The following is a 21,195-nucleotide window of genomic DNA, read 5'->3' as shown; positions in this document are numbered from 1 at the left end:
CCATGCTTACTGTCCTCTGGTTTCTTACAATAGAGATGCAGCTGTCCCTACTGGAGAAATTAATTTTGGTCTCTCTACTCAGTCAGCCAGCTATTTCTCATGAAACTCATAGGAATGTAATATCTCTGAGACCTTTATCACTGTCAAATTCAGTTGCAATTGGTCAAGCAGCTGAGAGAGACATACAGACAGAAAGACACTAATTTCTTTGCCGAGTTTCCTAAAAGAAGTCTCTGATTCCCTTTCATCATGTTGGTATTTGGGACTAAAGAAGTAGTAGTTAAAAATAATTTCTGCTCCCACCCTAGAATTCCCTTTAATCACCAATAAGCCCTGCTGAGCCTTTAGGTGGCAAAATATAAAACAAAAAAGGAATAGTTTAGGTCAAAGACAGCACAAAGTGAACAAAAAGCAGAGACTGGGTGTGTCTGATTAATGAAACACCACCTGCAAAAGATCAGATGAGATGACAGAAAGGCACAGGGTAGGGATAACGACCTAAAACTGCAAACAAGGTGGTGAGGATACAGACACAAGACAGGCAGGCACAGGGGAGAAGACTCAGCCAGAAGTGAAGAGAGACAGAGAAGAAGAGAAAAGATGACAAACACGGAGACACACAAACACCACTACAGGCTGGCAGAAAAGCAGAGACCTATCACAAAGACACTGCAATTTTTCTGTTTATTGCTTTTTGAAAAACGCCTCATTCTGAATGGCTTTTTTTCTCTTAATTCCCATTGACATTTGGGAAAGCTCCAAAGCACAGCACTGGCTGAAGCCCTCTCCCAACCTAAATCTTCAACCCACAGATATGACTCTTTAGTCATATTAACCACTCCCCTCAGACATTTCCAACAAATTGTTAATATCTTTTAAGCCCTGCTCTCCGTTGCCTTTCAGAGCAGCCTTGCCCTTTCCTTTGCACTTAAGTTTAGCAAGTGTTACTAATAGGAATTTAACATTTACCAAAGAATTATTTTAACTATGAGTCTAATAGCATTTGTATGGTGTTCTGAGCACCCAAGAGCCTCACTATCAGTTCCATATGCTTAGGTTTACTAAGTTGCCTATAAGACAAAGGAAAAATACAAGTTTATAGAAAAGACAGTTCATAAGAGAGATGTTCAAAACCTTGAAAGCAAGTTCTAAGAGGGATAGTAGTGCCTGGAGGGAACTTCTCCCCTTGTTTATATTAGCCACAACTCTGCAATCACTCATGTAATCAAACTTCATCTTCCAACCATTCAGTGAAAGCATAACTTGTGCTTGGTCTAAGTTGTTTTCTGCTGTGCGCAAAAGAAATACTAACAGAAAAATGTAACCATTTTTATTATTAACTGGCAAGTTTTATGATTTTTTTATACCACCATCAAAACCATTTTGAATTAGAGAGTTCTGTGTTTACAGGCCACTGATTTAGCTGGCCTGATAGCAACTGTAAGTCATTGATAGCTCGAATGGAAAGCACCAATGAGGATTTCAATCAGTAAAACCTCAGTGACAGTTTGGCACCAGTTAGCATGCAGCATCTCAACAGAAACCCCAAAGGCTGCATAGGCTGTAAGATCATTTTTAGAGCTGGGCTTCCTCATCTTGGCTGGCTTATAAGGATCAGTCTTCCTGTGTCACTGGATACAGCCCTACCTAGGCCAAAGAGCACATTCTCCGCCAGCTCTGAGTTGAAGACAGCTGGCGGGAAGCAGGGATGATATTTGCACATGTGTCTCAGTAAGGCACTTATGCTCCCACTGTCCACAAGGTCCCTGTTCCCAAATAAGGTTGTAAATATTGACGGCTCTCAAGTCAACCTGTGCAAATTCCCTAGTCCAGGCTCACAGCTACAGCACAGTCTTTCTGCTCTTCAAAGAAGACAAGCTCCTGCATTTATGTCTAAAACTGACTTGAGAGCACTTCTGTGGGTCTGGATATGCACTCTGCTTACATTCTGGTCCTGCAACAGCCAGCTCTTCTCTTCCCTGTACCTTAGTATCCCTGGGAAAGAAAGCTGTGTGCACAAGGAGGAGGAAATTAATCTACACCTTCATGGCATCCTCCTTTACAATGCTCAGGACAACACAACTCTGGAGCAAACCATGGTGCTTAGTCTAACTTGTGCCTTAAACTCTAATAGGACAGGTAGGCTCTCAGTACCTCTGATGCTGCATTCCCCTCAAGACTAGATCCTCATCTTACAAACTGCCTTTCATTTCTACTTAAAACAGGCCCCTGAGTCTGACCTGCTCTCCCTCCTTCCCCACAGAAAGGCACGCAAATGCTTACCAAAGAGGCAGCGTGCAAAGCACCGTGTCACATGGAGAAACGAACCAGTTACTCAAGACCACTCTTACTGCAGCAGTTACCTGCAAGATCATTTCCCCACTCACATGCGTGGTATTTGATACCTGGCCCCTAGCCAAAAGGTAACTGGAATCATATGGTTAAATCCCCAGGAAATACTTTGAAGATTCCTTCCAAGACTGATATTCTATATTTTGGGGGGGGGGGGGGGGGGGGGGGGAATCTTTCTTTAAAAGAAAAAACACCTTTATAATAACACTTTTCACTTTTGTAGCATCTTTCATCTGAGGCTATCAAAGCACTTGGGGATACAGATGCTAAGAAATCCATTACAAAAATTATAGATATTCCTAAGTTGACTGTAGTCACTTGCCTTAATTTCCATTTCTTTACTGACACTCCCAGACGGTGTCTGCATAGATTGATGCAGTCAGTGCTACAAGCAACTAGATGAACAAATCTACATACAAATATAGACTCTTCCCCAAAAAAACACCCTCTCTTACAGTAAAATAAGTATTTTTCTACAGCACCATCCGCTGTGTTGAACTCTGTGAGGGAAAGAGGTGTTAATACTGCAACACCATATACTGCTTTGCACTTTCATTCCACCGCACTTCATTAAACAGATTTTCACTGTTTCTTAATTTTCTTTCAGCAGGTCCCCCTGTATATACCCGATATGAACAAACACACAGATTCCTTCTGGGTATGAGCCAACAGCTGCAACCCTGAAAAATATCAGCTTCTTATATCATTAACTGAGTTTCCATGGTGCCCTGGGGCAGAGATATTGATGCTTGACAGCATTATCACTATAAAGTAACTTTACAACTCTATAATTTAACTCTATGCTTCCAGTAATATTAAGAGCATTTGAAATTGTGGCTGTAAACCTTGACACTTTCACACAGACTGGGGAGTTGAAAGAGAATTTTGTTTTCTTTCCTCAAAGACAGCCCAAAACATGGTACTGAGAAATAACCAAATACTGGAGAGATGATGTGCAAGGAGGTCACTCTCAGGAAAATCTGCACGATTAGGATTAAGGCCACTTTTTGCAGCATACAGAAAGGAGCCTGTTTCTAGGATCTTAGCAGAAGAAGGATGAAGATGCAGACCTCTGGAGGTCTTTACCTGAATATGTGCCCAATTTACTTTGAAATCATCCTGGCACAAGCTGTAACTCAAGTTCAAACATAAGCCACACTGGATAACCTCTGCAGAGCTCCCTCAGCTTTATCAGCACAGCCTTTCATACCTCTTTGGCTTTTGCTAGTAATGTTGCCTTTACTGGGTGGGAATGAACCTGGGGCCATAATCTGGCTCATGAGGATCTTCTCTTAAGGATATCACTAACAGAGCTAGGAGGATCAAGACAAGCAGTTGCCAAAAAAAGAAATGTAAAAAAGCCTAAAATAGTACATTTGCCCTAGAGGACTGGCAGGTCCATGAAGCTCTAAAAGTTATAGATGCTTTTACTGGAATTGTAGTTCGCATACAGATTTCTTTTCCCCAGGACAGGCATTTACTGAGATCCAAGTGCTCTTTAAAAGGAATCTGGATATAAGCAAATGACTGTTTCCTTCAGGGGATTTAACTTCTCAAGTCCCCAGTCAAGAAGCAAGCTGATGTTCTGCTTGAAGTGAAGAATAAGAGTGAACATAGTGGTCCCAGCTGTGCCAAGAGTCCAAGATGCAAGCTCCTGTTAGGCACCTGAAGACAGTCCAGTCAATCCAAACTTTCATTCTATGGCTGTAGCCACATAAATACATTTTTTATGTCCATAAACAAGAGAGAGAGTTCAGTAGTGCAACTACACCCTGCTTAAGGAATGCAAAGCTTCCAATTCAACATATAAATTGAATGGAAAATACTGAATGATATCTTTGCAAGTTGGTTCAGCTATACTGTTTTAAAGTATTGAGATAATTTCTCAGTTGAGGATGACTAAAGGCCCATCTTTGGATGAGGGCCTTCCTCACCTGGAAGACGCTTAGAATTAAGATTAAAATACACAAAAAAGCCATGGACAGACTGACAATTGTGGTGCCTACCCATCTTGACAATTCTTTTCCCCTACAGCTACCAGACTACAGTCATACCAGTTCTTGCTTAGTCTCCATCATTTCTATCTTCCTACCTCATGGCTAGTCTTTGGAAGAATAAAACCTTTTATGCTCTCTTCTGGGTTGCTTGCTGTGCAGCAGGGATCCAGTTCAAACACTCTCAAAAATGAACCCATAGTTTTTAAAACTGTTGATGTGAGACTCCTTTACTGGCCACTCTCAGGTCAGGTTGTGATGGCTGCTGATCAGCAGCTGTAGCAGCAAGCAATTCCGGGTGTGCTATCAGAGCAGCACTCAGAGTCCTACAGCTGGGGATTCATCCTTCCTCCCCTTCTTTTATCCCTTGTTCCCTGCCCAGCTATGAGGCTGGTGTGTATCTAGCCAGCTCAGCAGTTGAGCTGCTGGTGGTGAATGTTACAGAGCAGTTTACATGCCTTGTGTCATAAGCCCTGTAAATGCCTAGTAAAACATGGTATTTAATGGAAGCATATCAGCTCATTTTAAAGCTTCTTCACCTGGTGCTGAGCAAACTGTTGCTGTGCCGCCTTTTTAATCAGTTACCACCAACTGTGTGCGCGTGTGAGAAGGGTTTTAAACATTTCTCTGTCCACTTCCAGGCAACTAACCGACAAGCCTACAATCCTCTTATTATGCCTCGAAACAGAGTCCATTCACTGTTATCTATAGCACATGTTATCATAGGGTATTCTGCAGAGCCAGGCTTATAGAACACATCCCTAATGTTTCTCGTACACCAGGTACATATCAGTTAGACACAGACCTACCAAGCACACGCACATGCCTCTGAAGGAATGTATAACAGGATGTTCAGGAAGTTACACCTGATGCAGGGCTTTGTTTGCAGGATGAAAATACAAGAGACACTCCAGCAGTAACCGTTACTGACATAATACTAATTGAGGCCCAAGACATTCATGCAACCATGTTGACTCTTTATGTTAGAAGAGGCCAGAAATTCAACACTCCACAGGATGCTGTTACCCCGCCATATATGTCTCAAACATATAACACCTGCACAGACTGATGGAAGATCCTTCACTCCTGGATTTCATTTAAATAGTGCAGACTTAGGGGCAAATTTAGTTTTATAGAACATACCAGGTGTAATCCTCTAAATTCTGAATCTTCAGGTATTTCATTTAGAAGAATACATTCAAGTCATGCTAACTGGAGTAATTTGGAGCAGATTTCCACTTTTAATGATACCTTCCCTTCTTTTTTTTTTTTTTTAATTTTCTTGCTTTTCTTATTGAAAAGAAGTTACTGTCCACACTAACAATGCCAGAATTCAAATGACACTTATCAGACTGAAAGTCTTTCTCCCATTTTCATGCATGTAAGGTATCCATTTATCTCAATAATTACAAAGTATGTTTCAGTCACACAAGTCTGAACAAAATGCATAATCTTACCCAGCGTAGAAATATATCCATTACAGGCTCACATAGAGGTTTGTATAGATCATAGAGTTAGCACATAAACCCTGAGGAACATGAAGAGATTTAAAAAAACCCAACCAACCAACCTAATCCACTTATATAATGGCATGAAAGGGGGTAGTACTATGATCTTATTTGCCATGAATGCTGTAAAGGAAAGAAGCTGACGAGTAGAATTACATGCCACAGAAGACTATTCAGAGTTTGTTCAGTTTTCTCACCTGTCAACAGGAACAACATTAGGTTAAATTAATATTTTTGTAGAACCTGGAGATCCTCATTTGTTTTGGTATCTACATGGAGCCAGTATGGCTAGTTTCTGAATGCAGGCTGTGGTCTGCTTTGTAGTCTCTTTTCTGAGCCATGGATTCCCTGAATTTGAGCCTGAGTCTCAGTCTGCACTTCTTAATCCAACACCAGAAGCTTTGAACAATTCCAGCCTCCCTGATTCTGTTTCTATTAAAAACAAAACAAAACGAAAACCCCCACAACCCAATAACATTACAGTGGAATGAACAAAGTCCTAAGAAATAAATCTTTGAAGGCAGATTTCCTGAATACTTGCCCTAACAGTTCACGGGTTTTGGGCTCACTGTATTTTCCTCATTTATTTGCTTGACTTGCTGCCTGCACGTAGCTAGATAGTTAATAGAAGCAAGCCTGTCCTTGGAGGCCAATATGCACTGACTGGCTGTGTCTTTGGTTCAGGTCCATTAAAAAATCTGAGCATTAATTAATCACTGACTTGCAAATAGCTTGGAAGAGCTGTTCAGGCTAAATTGGAACGTTCAGCAATTGTTTTACTTTTGGTCACAGGCACTTCGGTGATATGAAACTTCTCCCCTGCCAGGATAGGATGTGTATAAATCCAGCCACTCCTGTGTTAGAGCAGACCAGCCTGGAGACTGCTCCAAGCAGCTCCATTTCTTTCTTTAACTAGGAAACTGCACACATGAGGAAGAGCTGTCATAAGCAGCACTCTTGATAGAATCCCTCCATTGAAAAAGAAATAATAAAACCTACCAGGGCAAAATGCCAATGGAGCATACTACATGGGCAAAGAGCCTTCCCTGCTTGCTGTCTGCCAGGCTAGTCAAAACCAGCTTCTCCTCCTTTTTCACTCAGCTAGGTGAAACCATAACTGTAGAAATCAAGCTGCTGCTTCAGCTTTCCGTACATCACCACCAACAAAGATCTCTGTGATCTGGGGCCTGTTTTCTGTGCTCTAGCTGCTGATGGTCACGAGTGAAATGAGAACGATGTAGCTCTGTCTGCAGAAGGCAAGCCAAGCAAATAGAGATTGTTAGACCTCACATCTGAAACCTCTGTAACGTGAAGCACGAAACAAAAATCTTTACGGAAAGGGAAACTAAGCCAGCATGACCTACAAGTCATGAAGAAAAACGTATTCAAGGGAGTCATGATCTCATTTGTATATGGACTCTTCCCATTCCTCACTGCAAAAACTGTTCTTGATAAATAAGGAAGATAAATAAGCAGTTGTCAGTACAATGAGTACTAAGTGAGGAGGAAAATTAAAGGTGAAACTAAGGCACATGTTCTTAAAACACCAAAATACCAATATAAGAAAATAAATACCTAAACCCAACAGTAATGACAAATTTTTCCTCAGTAGCAAGATATACCACATGCGTGTATGGTGCAAGAAGCTATTCCCTGGAAACAGTTAACCTTACCGGGCAAAAAAGAGCTTGTATTCCAAATGCTCAAGTCTGATAAGTGACCTTAATATATTCATTCCCCTCCTTCCCCCAAATTTCACTTTCAGTGGAGAAGCCAAACCAGAAAACCCCAAATGATTAAGAATTACTTTCCCTGCTCCCTGTTTCTCGCTCTTATTCCCACACAGTGTGCACATATGCATGGATGGTGAAGAATTATGTCTCATATGAACATTTCCCCCTCGCTACCTTAAAGCTGTAAACCTTCCCCAACTTCCAAAATGCAGTGGAGAGGTAAATAGGCAATCACAGCTAATCTTTCTCCCTCTGCAATGTTTCTAAACCTGTGGAAATTTCAAAAGCTACCAAGATAGAATGACAAAATGAAATAACACACCCAAGCTTGAAGTATGGGCACTGGTTATTTGATTGAGCATGGTGACAGAAAGAAAAAGAAAAACATGAAAACAGACCGTAAGACCAGTCAGAACAATTCTACAAATTGTTGATACACTGAGATAGCCAGATGGATATGTGGTTTTTGAGGAATGAGACGTTCCTTCTATTTGAGCACTCAAAAATGCGAACAAGTTTGTCGGTTTTGTTTGCAGAGCTCATTTTCCATTTCTTTGTCAACTGGTATTAAAGACCTGGCCCTGAGGCAGCTACAGAATCTAATGGATCCTTTAGAGCCTTTTGGCTGCAGTTTAAAGGTGGAGAAGCTATTTTAACTCAGTACCAAAGATGCACTTTCAACTTGCTATTAAAACGATAATACAAACACAGGGATAATGAGAGAATAAGGAGAGAAATGAAGAAAGAAATGGAAGACTGTGGAAGGGAATGGATCACAGGCTCTCCAGGACTAGTTTCTATAATAAGTGTGCGAGACAATCTCCTACAAGAGGGAAATGGCTTATTTGATCTAATATGCCTTTCTCTTCTTGAATTTCCACAGTATGGAGAATCAATATGAGAGAAATTAAAGCATCGGGAGCAGACTCACATTTCCACTTGTGTGTTCCGATCTCAGCAGACTCTTACTGAGATAGAAATATTTACCTTAAGTGCCCAGTTCACATGTGCTGCAAGAGGAGGAAGGATTTGAAAAGGATACATGCTTCTTCTGTGTAGGGGACAGCAGAAGTGGGTCCTCCCAAGATGTAGCTGTAGAAAGAGACTTCCAGAGTGTAGCAGTAGGACGTATCATTTAACAGCCCACCAAGAAAACGCCTGCCTGTCCCTGCTTTCACAGCATCTCTGTTGAACGATGTACTGGACTGCAGGAGGAAGAACACAGAGACACAAAGAGATTTCATGAGTGGAACAAGGGAAGGGTTGGGAATGAGTCTGTTAAAATAGAAAAACGTTAAATTCACATTGCCAAATCTCATTTACGCTATATGAGGCTGCACTATTTTTTGAGCATGGCCTGGAGAGACCATTAATGGAAACACAGTTCTGGCACACAGGCTATAAATAATGCCTTGCAGACTTTCACAAAATTAATCTCAGTTTGCTAGTAACATCAGCTTTTCTCCTCCTCTTTTGGGTAACACCAAGAAAAAGCCTGTCATATGCACGTGTTGAAAGTGAACTTCCCAGACCCTTCATTCTCAGAAGTTAAGCTGGACTATTATTTCAATATTGGGTTCCTTCTCTCTACTGCATTCCCGTGGTATCACAACCATTCTGCCCAACCCCTTCCCCTGGACTCTTTTAAGCAAAGTAGAAATACAGTGGCATTTACGTTTTAGTGAAACTTTCTCACCTAAGACATTTGACTGGTTCTTAAATTAGGTCACACAAATTTCCACTTCACTAACTGAAATGTTAACTGGGTGTTGCTCTCTGGGTGGAAAAATATACTGCACTATTTTACAGCATTAGCAGCACAGTATAAAAAGGCAGTATTTCGTCCTATTACTGGAGATCTGGCTTTAAGAACCCTACAGCTTTATAACTATTCATTTGAGGGGTGGAGGGGAGGACTCAAGTATTTCCATAAATGCGTTTTAGCTCTCCTTTGAAGACATGACATCTGGAGACTAAAGGGGAGCTCATCTTCAGGTTGACTGAAGTGTCAGAGCTTGTTCCTATCAACTAGACAGAAAAATGGATTCTGATTTCATTTTTGTTATCAGACTCCATTCACAAACCTCATAACCATTAGACTGCATCAATCCAGGCTCAGCACAAGCTACTGAGCACCACAAACAAACAAAAAAAGCAAAAAAAAAAAAAGTGCTTAGTAGATCCAACTTGGATGCTGCATAAAAGGCCTTAATATGTCTTGCTTTAAGACTTTTATGTTGGCAATGACACATAAAGGACCCTTAACACAGCTCACTGTTCAGTCATTGTGCCCATGGTGAATTGTTTGAGCTATCCATGGTCCTCCTATTGAACTTTAAGGCTAGTATCTTTTCTTGCTACCACAATGTTAGTATTTATCAAGTCCATCTCTTATAAAAACCAGGGCAGACAAGATTTCTTTCTTATTTAAAAAATTAGATGCGATGGTTCAAAATGTTAAACTTCTCTAGACTGAGAAAATCAGACTAATACTGAAATGAACAACAATTCTTGATTAATAGTGTATACCAGAAGATATAAAGAATGGAAATACCTGTGGGTTCATTAACATTCTGAGTGTTTTGAAGTCTCTCATGTTATAAAAAGGAAGGCTTTACAGGTTAATTAGAATAAGATGGAATTGAGTTTCTTATTAGCATTATATATAGGAGTTTCCAAATGCAACTTGTTGTCTTTGTGGTAACATAACATTTAGCTTTGTGGTAAATTGTACACAGAATGTATTCTGCTATGTACACATCGTATACTTTCCTCCAAATTACATGGCAGAAACATTGAGGATATTCTGAATACCCATGGGACAGGGCAGTAAAGCACTCATAAGGACTGATGGGGAAATTAATTGTTAATTTGATATATGGAATAAAATACTTAAGGAGGTCTACAAGAGGCAATGTTCTCTGACTTTCTGCAAATGAAGCCTTCAAAGACTAGCGAGACCCTGACACTGAGGGAAACTTTGTCTTTTGTCAAAATTCATAAACATAAAGGAAGATGGTCATGCTCTGGGATTGCTTCATAAGTTAAGTAAACACTGATTTCAATGGATAGTGCTTCATGTTCAAATGAATGGCTGTGGTGGAACTTTTAATGCACAAAAGCATCAGCTGATGAATATGGGTGTATGGAGCCAGCTCAAAGGAAGAGGACAACAAACATGCCAGAACATGGTACTGGGGTTTGTGAGCAGAAGCATCACTCACAAGGGGAATGAACTAATTCTATGGCTGTATTTGGCACAGTGCAAACAAGGAAAATGTCAAAGTGATTCAGAGCAGACATTAGAGAGAGAAGTACTCCAGTGATTAGGAGACTCAGTTACCGATGTGGAGTATCTATGAAGATTATGGAATCTCATCAACTATGTTTAAGAACAAATTGGACAAGTATCTGCTGAGTATAGTTCATGTCTTTGGGATACAGTTTGGACTGGAGGTCCTTTTCAGCTCTATTTCCCATGATTTCATCAGGCTTGAGGAAGGTTATGAGTTGAATTCCTCATAGATGATTCTTGAAATAAATTTTATGTAATATTTTCATCATAGTTCTTGGCGCAGTAAAGGAGGACCATGCCAACAAAATTTGCTGATGACACACTGTGGAATGAATCCTCATTATGGAGGAGGCTCCAAATATCATACAAAAAAAAAGGTAGTGGGATGACTTCAAGGTCTGGAGTGATAGTAGTCAGAGAAAACTCAGCTGCACAAGTGCCAGGTCATGTATCAGAGCCTAATAAAAAACAATCTCTGTTATAAGCTGAAACCTCATCAGCTGGAAATAGATGAAGAGAGAGTCTGATGTATTCCTTCACTGAAGTGATTTTTGCTTTCTGGCAGAAAATATCTTGGAAGTTGGATCTAGTTATTGGCAAAATTATACTTGCCATATTTCAGAAGTGAAGCATAAGTAGTTTAAATAATTTGAAGAAGGTTTTGCAAATGGCCAAAAAAAGAAAACAAAATTTGGATCTTTCCAGAGTTTAAATTTTTATAATGCTATTTTGTGGGGTTTAGGGCTTTTGTTTTGGTTTTCTTTCTCTTTTTTTTCTTTTTTGTAATAGAAGAGTTCCAGTTTTATCTGTGCAAAATTACTTGAAAAAGCAATGGCATTAATAAGAATCACCTGTTCATTTTTTTTTGCCAGGTAGTGCTGCACCTCCAGGAATAAAAAAAAGCTGAGCCTTCATTTAGGTGCATAAATGTAGACTTTGGAGGTTAACTTTGTCCTCATTTTGAAAAAATATGATGGCATAGACCAACTTGTCTTAAATAAAAAGTAAAATCTCTGATTTGACTCAAGAAGGTTGAAGTAGAGAAAATATAAAATAAACCCTTCAAATATGAGCACATGCAGGTTTTGAAACAGCAGCTTGGGCTTGGCTGTAGAACAAATGTTATAAGCCAGAATGGGATCTGATGTTTTACACAAAAAGAAGAAAATTACAGATTCAAGAAAATTCAACTAATGACAAGGAAAGACAGCAGGTACTTGCTTGAGTCCAAACTTCTATTCACTGTTTCAGGTCAAGATAAATGGAGTGGAGAAATAAACAGGTAAAACTTTGACTCCTCACCAGAACTGATCTTGGCAAGTGATAATGCTGAAACAAAGGCTATGGAAAGCTATGTATTATCATGGCAAAGACAGAGCCTTTTGCATGCACATTTATTTAATCAAACTCTGATCTGGGGCAAAGGGGCAGGGGGAAGGGGGAGAGCAAGATGGGGGGAAAGAACACAGGTAAGGTTGTCTGCAAATGAGTCTTTTGTGTTTCTGGGAGAATCTATTGCCCTAAAACCCTCGCAAAGCTGAACTGAAGTCATCATTAAGCAAATGCACTGAGCAGGCACAGCAGGAGAACAGCTAAACAAATATTTATTTCTCCAAGGCTGAATCGCATGGGAGTGTCAACAGCAGCAGCAGCAAAAAGTACAAAGTCTGGAGAGTGGGGGATGGAGGAAAACACCAAAGACTTTGAAGTTCTTAAATAGGGATATTTGTATAAAATCAACAGTAATTCATTATTAGAACACACAGATACATTAAAGCTCACAGAAGAACTCTGCTTCCCAGCTTGTGTGAGAAAATTCAGTGAACAAATAGCTATCTACAGGAGCAGGAGGCACCAAGCAACAAGAATCCGGTGTTAAAAGAGCAGAACAGGAAGGCGGAAGGATTCCCCCACTTTCTGTAGGGAAAAAAAACACTAGAAAACTACACCTGGATTTCACACACACTTGGGAGCTGCAAGGCGTGCCAACCCTCTTTCTACATCTCAGGCATCAGTGGCAGCTTCCCCAGGCCTTCCCACCAAATTTCATTCCTCCTCCCCATGCTTTTCTGAATACCTTCTGTATGACCAATTTCCCCATTGGGAAAGGCAGAGAACAGCAGCACAAAGAAATGTGTAAATCAATTGGACCTTATTCAGACATTGCAGTACACAAAGATATGTGTGGAAAGAAATAAGGGGGGAAAAATTGCATGCAAATTCTTTCTGGAGTGGTCTCAAAGCAGAAGAAAAAAATCTTGGCCCTGGTCACCTCTCAATGTGCCAGAAGCCTTGTCTCCAGGGACGTCTTGTCTCTTGGCTGGTAAGAACACTCTCTACCAGGGCAAAGGGACAAGGTACAAAAGAGTACTTTCTCATACAGGACTTGTTGGAGAATGAGAAATTACTCAACACACTGGGGAGAAAAAAGATCAAGGTGTGACCACAGTGCATGTCAGACCTTGCCAGGCTGGGAGCCAGGACATAGACTGCACATCACTTGTGATCAATCCTAAGGTGTTTCTCCAACCCAGCAAGAAAGGAAAACACAAAGTACAAATGACTCAGTATTTAGGGGAGAAATTGTCAACCAGACAGAAATCTGATCACAGGCTTTGATAGATTGAGAAAGATGAGTTTCTGATGTAACAAGGTCTAGGGGGTTCCCAAAATCCAACGGATTTTACCAGCTGTTTACATCTACTCTAGCACAATTGATTGTTTATGTGCCCATGGAAGGAAGTAGCAAACTGCATATATCTTCAAAAACTTGAGCTCCAGTGTGCACACGAATGTTTCCCAGAAGGTCATTGTCCACACAAACAGAGTATCTGCATGAAACTCAGAATAAAGAGATCTTCCCATTTGCTGATATAGTTCAGGAAATGTTTTATAAAAGGATGTAGCATGTTCAACTGTGTGCTCACAAGAAGCAGAGACTCACGTTAGAAATCTTTCCTAGAGAAGAGCAGACGCATAAACGTTAAGAGGATTCATAATTAGAGAATGGTTTCATAGAATCATGGAATCATTTTGATTGGAAAATAATTTTAAGATCATATTACAACACATGATTTAAAATATACTGACTAGGTCACCCTATGACATTTCTATTTGGGAAATAAGCTGTATTTCACAATTGAAGCTAACTATTCCTTACAAACCAACCAACCAAACACGCAAACAAACCCAAAACCAGAAAACTGCCCACATTTTGCTTGGTCGGTAGTTGAGCAATAAACACTTTACCCACTGGGATAAACTGGGATTATGCATACAAATTGCTTCATATTCTTCACCTATCAGCACCAACAATGATCAAGTATAATCAGGACTCAGTTACAACCTCACCAGAGTTTCTGCTGATGCTGCTCTTATAGCTGAAGAGCAAGCTTTTTTTCGAAAGCAGGTCTGACCTCTATGAGCCCTCAACTCACTGCCCCAGCGTAGCAAAAAAAGTGATAATAAAAAAGTGAGTAGTTAGTGCTCTAGAAAAAAAGGAACAATACACTTGTCAAAGAAGAATAGACATGCCATTGGGAAATGGTCTGGAGCCCAGACAATGTCAAATCCTTCTCAGTGAAGAGTTTTACAGTATCAGTTATAACTCACTCATTTTCTAGAATGGTTTATTGAAGTCTGCAAGAGTTAGAAAGAGAGCACGTAAATGCACTGGCTTTGAAATCTTTGCCACAGAAGATTGTAAATAGCAATATTACAAATTGTGACTCTTCTGTTTGCCCCTCCACCGGGTACTATAAGAGGGGTGCAACTGGCAGCTCACTTTCCCCATGTAGATAGAGCTAATTGCTGCCATGGTGTGCCCAGCAGTCATTGCTTTGACCCTGCCATTCTTGCAGCTGGTAGCCCATCAAGCTATCTTACACGCAAAACTTACCTCTTTACTTCTCTGGAAGCACTGAGGAAACTCACTTCAAAAGCCAACTTAACTTTCTCCTCACACCCACCTCTCACCAGCTCCATTAACTCTCTTAATAGACTGGAAAGCTTATGTGTTAGTGTTTTTTTGTGATAGACTGTCAACTCCATGCCAACTGGGTATGGAAACTTGGAAATCATGGCATTTGGGAGGTTGCTATCAGGCAGCCTTCTTCCAATTTATTTTACAAACAAGCTGCAGCCAGCATCTGAAATGTAGATGGGAAGAGAAAGAGAGAAAGAGAGAAAGAGGAGAGGAAGAGAGAGAGGAATCCCAAAGGCAAAAAGCTAATCTGAAGGAGGTAGCAGGCAAAAAGGAAGGATTCTGGGAGCAGAGATGTGATGAAATGGGAATAGAGCTCAAAATTACTCCCTGATTCATCTCACCTTGCAGCTTTGCCATGTTTCTGATGCACAGGAGGAAAATATACTTGATCTCAAAATCATTTGTGATTACTGAAATTTGGGACGAGGAGGTTTTGAAAAGTGCAGGATTATTTCAAAGAGGGATCCCTCCCTTTAGTTGGAGTTTTTCCAGATCCCTTAGGGACAGCCAGATTGGACTGGTATTCCTGTGGAAAGGGCTCACTCACTCTCACTGACGGCTCTGCGGTTGACAGCATTTTGTTTCATAACTTCTGTGCCCGGTAGGAAACACTGAGGTGGGCAGCAAACTTTGGGTTTAACAAGGGAATATTCTCCAAACTAGAATCTGATTTGCAGAAATCTGAGAAAAGACGTGCAGAGGAGATCTGAAACAGTTTGACCTGTCCTAAGAATGTGAGAGAGAAAAGCCTGAAACTGAAATAGCCTCAAATCCCAAGAGATTTTCACCATTCTCCCACCTTTCTCTTTTTGCCGCCTTCCTGCTTGGTGGAAGGCAGACAGCAATCACCCTTTCTTAAAGGCAGCATCACATTGTAGGAGTACCATGAACACAACCTGCCTAGCACCACATTGTCAGGCTTTAGAGTGCAATTCTCCTCAGAGGAATAACAGTTTAGAGGTACTTTGTCACCACACACGCATCTGCTCCCTGAGGGGCTTCATTATCCCTTTAATGTGTCGTGAAGGAATACCAGATCTTTCCCCCTTCCCATCCCCCCCAAGTGTCTTTCAGTCATGCCTGCTTAGGTTTGCTGATAAAAACACATATTTGCATGGTCATTAGCAGAGGGGTTGGAAGGAGGGAGATTTATAAGCTCTAAGTTTACGCCTCAAAACCAAAACTACCAAATGAATCTCCATTTTTGGAAACTCTGTAGTTAGAAAAGCAACTGGGTTTCATGCTTCAGGGTTTCAGCTGTTCACCTGTGAGAACTACAATAGCTGCACTTTTCTTTTCACTGCTCATTAATACCCGTGCTCTGCAGTGCTCTGCCATACCGCTCCAGGACTGATGGAGGTCTCCGCAGCCTGCTGCCTGTCTCTGCTCCTTGCACCACTGACACTGGCAGCACTGTTGTCCCAAAATCTGGGTTCTTCACCCAGTGTGCAAAGAGCAATCAACACACAGAGTCAACATATTTGTTTTTATTTCTAGTTTGCAGAGTAGGGTGCCAGGCATCTAACACCAGCCGGCACACTTAATACATCAAGTGTTCCTTTTTTATAGTAACAATATGTAGCTGATTGGTGTTCTTAAACTTCCTCATCCACCTTTCACCCGCCCTCATCATACAAATGCATTTTACTTTGTTTCAAACATTTGGGGAGGTCTCCTAATTCGCATGCTCATTATTCACAGAGAGGTGCATATTTTAATATTAAAATTGATACAGGTTAGCTGAGGATACACTATTTTTTTATACTATTCCAAGGCTAGATATATTTTATATATACTTACAATAGGGAAAGAATACTTTGAAGGGTCCTATTGTTCTAAATCCTTAGTCAGTTGAGAGATCCTATCCTGGTTACTATAGTTTCAGAACATACCGTCACCACTTGAGGTGGCATATACTTTGTATAGTCTTAACCCTTATTTTTCCTACATCAGCACCAGTGGTCTGCACCAGTGGAATTCATCCTCACATGCACTGAAACTGGTTGTACTCACAACTCCCACCTCCCCGAGTCCTACAGCACTGAAGATGCTTATTGAGTTCACGTCACCACAGCAGCTAATGCAACTGGAATCCAAATCAAAACAGCAGCTCTTCTGAGCGAGCTGCTTAAACAGCACTCTGCACTCAAACAAAGCAGGGTAGTGGTGGCCTTACCTGAGACCTTCACAAAGTCCGCCAAGGGCTTGCCTACAGAGTTGATCAGCCCATCACAACCTACTCAGAAATGGCAAGAAGAGCCAGATTTCACCCCATCTTCTGAGCAGACCTCAGTTGAAGCTCCCCTTGCCACTAGATTCTGCCACCCCAAACTGGCACATGCGTGCACACGCACAAAGTGTACTGTCTCCCAAAACATACTTCCTCAGGTCCTCTCAGCTCCTTCTTCAGTGTGTCTGCTTGTCCCTGTCACCAGAACTGCACTTAGTCACCTGTGACAATGTCACCTACTCAACCATTAACCCATGCATGAACCCATCACCCATAAACTAGAGAATTAGTCTGGAATTTATTTCCCTTTAAAGAGCCAGCCCAAGCAGTGATATACACAAATAAGGAATCTGCAAATGCGTTGGGATAATAATGGGAAAAAAAAAAAAAAAAAAAAATCTGCTTCCCCCCCCCCCCCCCGCATTTTTAACTAATAACAATCTCTGCTTCTCGAGCACATCCTTCCCCAAAGATGCCAAAGCTGGCATTTCCTAGTCTAAGCTCTACAGAATAATGACACCATTTAGAAAATAACTTGTGTCTCTGGAGTTCTCAGTTTCCCTATTTGTCAGTAGAAAACGAGACGTTTCCTCAAAATATACAATAAAATAGCCTCTAGCAGTAGCCTGCAATGCTTCTCTTTACAATAGTTTTATAAGCGTGTGTGCAGTCTCCTGGGAGTGCTTTCATAATCATTTATACAAATGACAGAAACTTAGGACAATGAGAAGCAGAAAGGAAAATATAACCATCATGCATGCAGTTGCTTTGAATAGTGTGCAGAAAAAGTGGTTTGCTCTGTGGCAAAGAGATGTTCTGCTCACCTGTAGGTCCAAATCAAGAGATTACAACCCCTCTTGAGGGACAGCATGCTGTTCACTGCTCCCAGAGTAACCCAGCACAGCCCATTGCTCAAACTCCTGGACTCTCTTACTACTCCAGAACAGTTCTCTGAAACAGACTTGTATTCTACACATGTTAAAATATCACATAGTTAAAGAGATCCTGGGAGGGGGATGGGTGTCCAGTTCTTAACCAACTTCCTACCCTTCCTTCACAGCACAGTTTGTCCCAGCAAAGTCAAATTTTCAGCGCTCTGCCAGAGAGGTAGCTTGCATTTGAATGTAAAGGAGCTCCTTTCATTTGTGCTACTCTGGGAGGCTGTCACCTGCTCCCAGCTTGTTGACATTAGGTAAGAGTGATGATGATCTTTGAAAATACACCATAAAATCGCTATGAAAACTTGTTTCTTGTGTGGATATTCAAAATTTCTACCTGTGTGGGGATGGAGAAGGGACTGTCAACTCCTATATGCACAAATAGCACAGCAAGAAGGTACTGAAAGAAAATCCATTTACTCAAACACCTCCCCCCCCTTTTCCTTTTCTTTGCAATACAAATTAATTCAACCCTCTGTATAAAAAGAGGGGTGGACTGGTTCAGCACGATGTAATGGAGCAGTTTCATTTAGCTGTGAGTCTCCAGAGGGCAGAGTTCTTGTGAGACCAAAACCTATAATGCTTGGAAGCACAGGCTTTACAATCTGTTCCCTGTGCCACCAGAATCACGTTTCCTCTCTCCCCTCACCCAGCCTCCATGACAAATAAATAAACAAATAAATAAATAAAAGAACTTATGGAGCAACATGTCCAAGAAGCAGCAAGCAGAAATGCATCCCAGAGGGGTGCTAAAGCATATAATAGCTGTATTTGTCTTCCTGGAAATGCCCTGGTAGAAGACAACAAAAAAGAAGGCAGGATCATTTGTCGTGTTCAGGTTTTAAGAGATTTCTGAGTAGATCTGTTAAGCTTGCATGATGTTAACACAACCTACCTGAATGCAACAGCTTTTGCCTTTCTGGGGCAAGGATCTTTTTTGCCAAAACAGCAGAGAGGCACTTGGGAGGCGGTGGTGCAAATGAGTATGAATTTTACTTTGGGATGAAGTAAACTTCAGCGAGCAACTGGCTCGCTGCTCCGCCTTCCTTGTCCAGCCACGTGCAATGCAAACTAGTTCTTTATTTCAGAATAGATTATGGGATTTGCTCATTCAATGTTCATGAGCTGTTATTACTTCCTCAGGCACTTGTGCCAGCATTTCCTTCAGACATGGCTCAAAACACACTGGGATTAGTAATAGGGACTACAAAACTAAGGGGGAGATGTCTAGCCATAGTAAGTGATAACAGCCCAGCAAAGCTGCTATGGGTAGATGGGATGTTTGCTGGAAGGAACACATCTTCCCTAAGAAAGCTTGGATGGATGAGGAGGGTGCTGTGGAAATGAACACAACAGACCTGGAATATGTGGATAAAAGGAAAACAACAGAAGATATAGATAGATTAAAATATTTTCCTTGGTTGCTGAATTTTAGATATCCAGGCTAAAAAAGCCAAAACAAACAAACAAAAAACCACAACAAAAAATACTATGGCAAATCATTCCATATCTGAATTTTTCTTATATTGCTGAGACAACGATAGTCTCAAAAATATGTTTGAGATCACGGCATTATGGCACTGGGGTTAACAACATGTTTCCCTAAAGGAAACTGGATGCACTGTTGTTCAGAGACTTCACTGTTGAGTGCGCAGCGTGGTATATAACATCGGGAACTGCTGACAAAGAAACCAGGCTGGCACTTTGGAGACCTGGGTTTTATTCTCTGATTTCCTCAAGCAAGTCACTTCCCACCCACTCTCTTTCTCTTTCCCAGTGTGACTGGAAACTCTTGAGGTTGTGGATTTTCTCAGTAGTTACCCAGTGCCCAGCATAACGGGAGCTCAAGTTTTTATCAGGGTCTTTGGCTAACCATGGCATACAAAGGACAACAGACAGTATTTCTAAGGAAGGTGCTCTGCTGGGAGGTTGAATACAAGAAAAGGTCATGAGGAGTCCAAGGTACCCCAAATACCAACAGCTCAGAGTCCAAAGAAGAAGAAAAACCCCAAGAATAAGCCAAGTACCTCTGGCCAGTCTTTTTCCTTTAACTGCAAAGAAAAGCAATCTTTACGAAGCGATAAAGCCATCCAAGAATGGCTGCAGTTTTTTCTTTTAAATGAACCAGAGAGAACAGATGGTCTCCTCTCATACTGTCACAAAGGTCAAAATTAGCCACCCCTAAGACTAGCAGGTTCTTGAAATGCTCAAGTGCTTGTGTCTGGTAGTTATGACTAATCCACTCTCCAGAACAAGAAAGGTCAAATGAAGAACACCCCTCCAAATACTGCAACTACTCCTAGCCATGGCTGATGTGTAATGCACTCAGACATGGTGTCAACAGCTGCTCCTAAAACCCAATGAGTCAGCCTTTCAAAAGAACTTGTCAGCTTTCACTGTTAGAGCTTTCATACAGATTATATTTACTCCTCAATGCTTAAAAATACCTTTTCTAAACCTCAAAAATAGAAAATTTTTTCCTTACAGAATTTGTCCTTTTCCCCCAGACAGCAGCCCAAGAATGTCTCATGTATTTACTTGGGAGCAAAAGTTCCTAGCTCTTCTTTTACTTCCCTCTTCACCTGCTGACAGCTAAACCAAAGGCAGGCCACTGTTTCTGAGGTCATGTACAAATGAAGGATTTCTGGTCCCTTTCACAACTTTTACCTGCAAACCACAGTCAGCCTTCCAGAGCACTGTGAGGTTAAGTGTTCTGCTCAACAGACAGGGTACAGAGACATTGGGTGACTTGCCTGTGGTCCTACAACAGGCGTGCAGGCGCAAATCCCCTATCCATCCCCTACTCTAATCACCAATCTCCCTTGGATGCTGTCATTTAAATAAAAAGGCCTATTGGAAATGACAGGTGAAGAAAGCAGTCCAGGCATGAAATGCACTCTAAAGTATATTAATAGAAGGTTGCCAGACAAAACGGCACAAGGCATTTGATCGCATCATCTTAGGCTTGTTGTTCATGCTCCTTTGCATCTGGCTGCGTGATTTCTGCCAGATTCTCGGCTGGAGGAGCAGGCTAGGCTTTGCCTGCTTTCCCTAACCCGTGCCGGGCTCAGCTGCAATCATGCAGAGCACTGAAAGAAATCCCTTTGAGTCGGGATTCATTCCGAACATGTAAAACCCAGACAAATGACTGCTTCTCCAA

General features: G+C 41.2%; 1 protein-coding gene across 2 annotated transcripts in view; it reads right to left on the bottom strand.

Annotated features, from left to right (window-relative positions):
• AGBL4 (AGBL carboxypeptidase 4) overlaps positions 1-21,195 on the bottom strand; it is a 950,709-nt gene that overhangs the window by 81,310 nt on the left and 848,204 nt on the right. For both annotated transcript variants that reach the window (XM_075759445.1, XM_075759446.1), the window contains exon 11: positions 8,630-8,792. In XM_075759445.1, the coding sequence (XP_075615560.1) occupies positions 8,630-8,792 (163 nt within the window). The remainder of the gene's footprint in view (positions 1-8,629; positions 8,793-21,195) is intronic.

Source organism: Balearica regulorum, chromosome 8 (genome assembly GCF_011004875.1).
Source record: "Balearica regulorum gibbericeps isolate bBalReg1 chromosome 8, bBalReg1.pri, whole genome shotgun sequence".
Classification (NCBI taxonomy): Eukaryota; Metazoa; Chordata; class Aves; order Gruiformes; family Gruidae; genus Balearica; species Balearica regulorum.
Note: the sequence above shows the minus strand (reverse complement) of the source record. Positions and strands in the feature narration are given on the sequence as shown.